Source organism: Urocitellus parryii, chromosome 9 (assembly GCF_045843805.1).
Source record: "Urocitellus parryii isolate mUroPar1 chromosome 9, mUroPar1.hap1, whole genome shotgun sequence".
Lineage (NCBI taxonomy): Eukaryota > Metazoa > Chordata > Mammalia > Rodentia > Sciuridae > Urocitellus > Urocitellus parryii.
In genome coordinates, this window is record NC_135539.1 from 66,262,626 (window position 1) to 66,269,418 (window position 6,793).

The following is a 6,793-nucleotide window of genomic DNA, read 5'->3' on the forward strand; positions in this document are numbered from 1 at the left end:
ATTGGGAATGGAATCACAGTATAATTCCTTGGTATTTATCCAAAGAAACTAAAATCATAATACTATACTGATACATGCTCACCAGTGTTTATAGCAGTGCAATTCACAACAGCCAAGTTATGGAACCAGGTTAGGTGTCTGTCCATCAACAGATGAATGCATAAAGAAAATGGAGTTTTACTCAGCCATAGAGAAGAAATACATTATGTCATTTGCTGGTAAATGGATGGGACAAGAGAATGTAATGTTAAGTAAAATAAGCGTGACTCAGAAAATCAAGAGTTGAATGTTTTGTTCCATCTGTAGAAGCTGAGACAAAGAAAGAAAAAAAGGAGTCTCAGGAGAATAGAAGGGAGACTAGTAGAATACAGGAAGGGTATGGAAAGGAAGGAGATGGAGAGGAAGGGAGGCAGAGGGGAAAGGGGAAATTCCTGGGAAATGAAATTGATCAAATCATGTGCATGTATGAAATATGTCACAATGAATCCTATTATTATGTATAATTAAGATGCATGAATAAAGCACTTTAAAAGTTGGTAAATATTTTAAAAATTAGTCAATATGTCAGGTGCCAAAAATTATTAAAAATAATGAAGTGACTCAAAGCTCTTTGCCAAAGTCTTATTACCCTAATGAAAGCTGTAAACTTAAAGTAGAAGAAATTGATTTCTCTAAAACTATTCTAGAATCCCAATTGGCCATTATTCCCAATTAATCTGAAATGGTGCTTTCATTGTTGAGATTAAAGACAAAGAGAGATGAAGGAATTACTGGTATATGCTTTGTTACATTTAAGGTGCATGCTCATTGTGTTGCAAATAAGTTGAATTATGGAGGGATGGAGGCTGCTCTGCACCTTAATAATTATGTTATTCATTTGCTTTTTTAAAAAATCACAAGAAGAAATCGTGAATAGTTTCAGTACCAGAGATAACATGCTCTAAGTTTATTCAGCACAATGCTTTCTCTGTTCAAAGAGGCAAAATATCACCAAGCTGGGGAAGTGACAAACACATTAAATGAGTCATTTTATACAGCATTCAAATCCCAGAACTAATTCTGATTCTCTTGTTCTCATTTGAAAGTACACTGAAACCTTTTTCTTCCAGTCATTAAAAGTGTGTTGTTGTTGTTTTTTTTTTTTCCTCCTGAGATTATTTCTTGCAGGTTTAATTTTTCCCCAGGGAGAAAATAGTTTGGAAACATCTCTAAGCAGCTAGTCTCTGCCTCTGTTCACTTCTGAGCTCACACACTTGACCCTACTCTCCCCTCCAGGCCACTGACACTGGTTTTCAGGCTCACCAGCAAAGAAGAAAGGAGTCTCATCCCTTAGCCCTGATTCAAAGAATCCCAGACAGGAACATCAGTTGGCCCGGCTCAGTGCCAGGAAGGGTAGTGTAGTATGAGGGACAGCCTACCTGAAAACCACCCTTCTGGAACAAAGGGTAGGAGCAGTGCTAAATGAAGGACGCTATGTTCTGCCACGAGAGGAATGAGGGTAGGAGCAGTGCTAAATGAAGGACGCTATGTTCTGCCACGAGAGGAATGAGAGGGTTTTGATACATCATATAATACCTTGTATTCCACAGGCCTTCCTCTTCTGTAGTGGGTTCAGCCTTTAGAAGGTAAATTATCACAACCAAGTAAAGCTGTACCTACCCCTTGTTTTGCCATTCTGTCCCCATGGAGAAGGAGAGGAGAGAAGAAAAGGCAACCGTAGGAGAAACAGAAATTTTAGACTTGTATTCCTACCACGCACACCTGTGTAGGTACTAACTCTGGCTCTTTTGATAATGCTTTGGTAAAAAAAATCAAACCAAACCAAAACAAAAATATCTAAGAACCTGACCCCCCAAAGCAAGATGGGGCAGAAAAGATGTTTTCTCTCTCTGAGAAGTAACAAAGATGTACCAACCAGGAGTTCAGTGACCTCACTAGCTCCAGATCAAGTGATGACCAGTAAAATTTCTCAGCTCAGGGTCTACACACATCTCTTATTCAACAATTAGTATATAATATTATTTGTTATCAATAATCTACTAATTTCCTACCTGCCCAATTTAACAAAAAGCCACTTATAGGCAAGAGCTATCTTAAATCTTTAATATGCTCTTCTCTTGCACACATTACTTTGTCATGCTTAAATCATCTGGTTCTATTCATTGCCAAATTTCCGTCAACTCAGAATTTTCTTTTCCACCTCATTTCTGGACACCTCTTTCAATGATTTACTCCAGTACTTACCTTGATGATTTTTCCAACTATCTCAGCTTGTAGCTCCTCACTTGCCCTACATCAAGTTACTTCATCTTAATTCCATGTTAGCAACACATTCACATAGCCCCACAGAACTGAGGAGCATCCCCAACTCTAACCCCACCCCCCCACCCCCCCACCCCGGAATCATAGGTTCCTATGCAGCATAGCATTTGAAGCTGGTTCAAATTCTGCTTCTGCCACTTACTACTTATATGACCTTGATATTTCCATGTTCTCTCAGTACCTCAATTTCTTCTTCCATAAAATGGACCTACCTCACAGATTTGTGAAGATTCAATGAATAACAAACAGTAAAAGTGCATAGGGAGGGCTAGGTTTATGCCTCAGAGACAGACTGTTTGCCTCTCATACACATGTGAAGCACTGGGTTCAACCCTCAGCACCACATAACAATAAATAAACAAAATAAAGATATTGTGCCCAGGTATAACTAAAAAATATTTTTTAAAAAGCATTAGGGAGTGCTCAATAAATGCTTGCTATTGTTACCTGCTCCCCTTTTCCCCCACTGGTACCAAAACTTCCTTTTGATTTTTTTTGCACCCTACCTTTAAGGGCTCTCTATTTTACTCTCTCCAGCTTTCCTTTCCCCTCCCTATCTTATATGACTTTCCTTCCATCAGCATCTTGAATTTTCTCTGAACTTGACTTGCCTGCTTATTCCCAACTTGAGGTTAATATAATTATTCAAGTTCTGCTGCAGACAATGACATATATGCAGGGGCCACTTCCATCCTATACTGATTATTTCCAACTTTGATAGGCCCTCATGCAGTTTAGCAATTACTCATCAGATCCAAGCCCCACAGGAGCCAGTACAAACTGTGTCTCCTTTCCCTGTACCCCTCACTACTTCTCTGCATCTTGCTTCCAAGAGGGCTTCTATTGATAACAATAAATTTGACTATTTACACTGTTACCCCATTTGCTTTCAGGCTTTAGTAATCTACCTATATGATTATAGTGTACTTAGATTTACTTTGTTCTTTTTTTAAGAGTGTCTAGTATGATATGTTAGTACTACATTGTAACATTCTACCATGGGATGGTTGTTTAAAGGATTCTCACCACTAACTGGTCTGTAATTGTTAAAACCAAAGGCCTCTTTCCTACCTTTATCCTACTTGCTCTTCCTGCAGCATCTGACACTATTGATGACCTCATGACCAACCTCTTATCATAAAACTTTTCTTTGGGCACTTACCTGATGCCCTACTGGCTTTCTACTCTCTCCCATGCTGCTGTTCCTACTTGGTCCCTTTATTCCCCCACCCTTCTTATATTTGGGGCTTTCCAGGCATCTGTCCTTAATAGTTTATACTGTTTTGATTTTCACAGGATGTCATCATTCACTCTTAAACATTAAATATTACTCTTTTGTTGTTGATTTCCAAATTTATCCTATTATTCTCAGGAATTCAACTGTGAATTTCAAAGAGTCTAGAAAGCATCCCAACCTGTGAGTCCTATAGATTCAACTGAGTGGAACTTAATGATTTCCATTATCTTATTTTTATCCCTCTCCCAGTCACCTCACCCCTAGTCCTGTCCATCCTCTCTATGGCAACTGGAGTGATTTTTGTAAAAACAAATCAGATGCCATGATTCCTTTGCATTTGGTATGTGGCCCTGTGTCTTGAAATCCTCACATGGCTACCTCCTGTCTACCCTTCAGATCTCAGCTCAAATGTCACAAAAAGAGCATAAGCATTGATCCCCATCCCTCCTCCAATTTCTCTCTGACCTGTTACCCTCTTTCAATTGCACACATCCCTGAAATTATCTCCTCTATTTATGCACTTTCACACTGATTGCCTGTGTCCTTCCTCTAAAATGCAAGTCCCAGGAAGAGGGGGGGGGGGTTGTCTTGCCCTCTTGCTGCAATAGCCAGAGCCTAAAACAAAACACCCCTTGGAACCCAGCAGGCCAGTCAAATGTGTGGCATGAATAAGCGACCTCCACCTCTAAGAAGGAAAGGTCCTGCGGTTAAGTTATGAACTGAGCAACATGCCGAGCTCAGTGGCTCAGGCATCACAGTGTCAGAGGAGGCTGAGGCAGGAGGATGGCAATCCAGGCCAGCCTCAGCATTAAGTGAGAATCTCAGCAGTTTAACAGGATCCTGTCTCAAAAATAAAAAGGGCTGGGATGTTGCTCAGTGGAGAAAGGCCCTGGGTTTGATTCCCAGCACAAAAACAAAACGAAACAAAAATTTTAAAAAACCACATTTCAACCTGAACAGTTCTATTTGAGTGAAGTTGTTTCTTTCTCCACCCTCTCATCCTAATTCAGTCGATTCATTGTCACAGATGGTCTGTGGATTACAAGATGAACTTGAAAGAGAATCTTAATGGCAAGTGAGCCCCACTCACCTCCCTCACCATCTTTTCACACTAAACCTGACAGTGTCAAAACTTCCACCATCCATGATTTGATCCCAGGATCCTGAGAGATGGGATCTGGATCACACCTCAAGGAGTCCCAGGTTAAGAGGCTGAGGTCTGTCCCTCCCCCACCTCTCCATCCGGACAAACTACCAGATATTTCACACACATGATCTCCAATTCTCTGGATAGGCCTGGTTTGCTATTTCTCCCTTTCCAAACGAGGCAAGGGGCACTCCAGAGCCACTAGTTTGCAGGAGAACTTGTGCAGAGCCCCTCCCCAGGTTTAAAGACTTCAAAGCTCCTATTCTGTCCTGGAGATCTACTTTAATAAAGGGAGCCACTTTATTTCCTAGCTGCTCTCAGGAATCCTCAGTATCTTTTTTGAAAACAAAACTTGAAGCCCACACTAGAGGAGTTGGGGTGCAACACAAAAAGGACAGTCGCCAGAATGGCAAGTGAGGGTCTTCCCAGACCCGCCCGCTGCATAAGTGACTCCTGGAGGCTCATAGGAGTGGGGACCCGCAAGACGCAGGTTTATCGCCAAGGTAGCGGTTTTGATCAGGGTAAAGGCACGTCGGTATTAGGTGTTTCGTGAGTTTTGGGGGCGGGGAAGGGAGGATTGGGTTTGGAGGTGGAAAGGATCCCGCCGCGAGGGAAGAACAAAGCAGTGGCCCGCTCTCCCCCGGAGGCATTTCAGGCATTTCATCTAAAAGGGGGGTGCCAAGAAAGGAGGGGAGGGGAGCAAACCGGGAGCGCACGACTCGGTCCCGAAATCGGGAGTTTGCATTTACCACGACGCCTCGCCCGCAGTCTGGCGCCTCCTCCGTGCTCCCGGCCATGTTTCTCCCGGGGAAAGCGGGAAGGAAAGACCGGCGCGGGAAGGATCCGGGAGGCCCGGGCTGGGCTGGGGGATGGGACGTGGAGATGGGGATGGGACCGGGGCCGCCCAGCCCTCGGCCAGCCGGCGGGAAAGCAAGCCTGGCGCGGCGCCAGCGCCTCGGCCGCCGCGCCCCCTACCCCCGCGGGTCCCCGGGGCGCAGCGCGGGGAGCAGCTGCGGAGCAGCGCCCGCTCCACCTGAGCGCAGGCCCCGGGCGCGTCCCTGGCGGCCGCCGCCTGCCGCGTGTCCGTCTGCGAGCTCGTGAGCCCCGCCGCCTGCTCGGGCCCCGCAGGGACTCGCGACGAGGAGGCAGCCGGCGGCTAGCTGGGTACGGAAAGAGAAAGCGTTGCCCTGTCCCCCTGCCATCCTAAATCCGTCGCCTCAACCCCCGGGCTAGCAATCTCCTTGACTCCTCCCTACATTTTCATGCGCTCGTTTGTCCCCTGTAAACGCATGAAAGAGCCGCGATTCTGCAGGTTCTCGAGTTCTGTGGTTGACAAAAAGTATCCTGGAAGGTTTCAAATCCTCCAACCTCCGGGCCAGGAGTTGCAAAGAGCCACGCGATTGCTTTTACCTTGGGCCATATCCTTGGGCCATATCCTTGGCGACGAGCGTTGGGCCTTTCCTTAAAACTGGGTTCCCGACAGGGGGCAAAAGAGGTTGTTATTTTATAAATGACTGTATCTGCTTTACCACTCTCATAACACCAGACAGTCAGATTTTAGTTGTTTCAGGTTGCAGCTGAAAAAGCCCCCCTCCCCCTCCCGTTAGAAATCTTTGTTTTATGAATCTGTTGTTAAATACAAACCCTAATATCAGTTCCCTCCCAACCCGATGTCCTGGTTCTTTGTCTTTTCCTCCAGGTCCCTGCTTTCCCTGTATTCATGCCTTTGGTCTCTGACATCTCCTCAAAGGTTCTACACACTCTGGCTTCGGATTGAAGCCCTGAATTGAAGACAGATCTCTTGACTCAGCTTCTCCAAAACACTTTTGTTAAGTCTTGGGTTTCTGGCACACGACAGGGAGAGGAATGCTGATTTTGCCCGGTTTGAAGGGAAAGCAGTTATCAGTTCATGTTGCTCTGGGTTGGCAAAATAGTCACTCAGATGTGGCAGTCCCACCATGCTCAGCACCTCTGGCCTTTGATGTATCTTTGATGTTATGTGCAGTGGAAGGGTTCCCCAAGATTAAGCACCAGACAAGTGATGACTCGCTGCATAAATGGGAGATGCTTCCCAGTGCACAAGTGAA

At 44.8% G+C, this 6,793-nt stretch overlaps 1 protein-coding gene across 1 annotated transcript in view; it reads right to left on the reverse strand.

The window, feature by feature from the left end:
• The window catches only part of Prtfdc1 (phosphoribosyl transferase domain containing 1), an 83,240-nt gene extending 77,725 nt beyond the window's left edge, over window positions 1-5,515 (reverse strand). Inside the window, exon 1 of the mRNA XM_026401198.2 lies at window positions 5,456-5,515. Coding sequence (XP_026256983.2) covers window positions 5,456-5,503 — 48 coding nt within the window. The 5' untranslated portion in view covers window positions 5,504-5,515. The remainder of the gene's footprint in view (window positions 1-5,455) is intronic.
• Window positions 5,516-6,793: the final 1,278 nt, after the last annotated feature.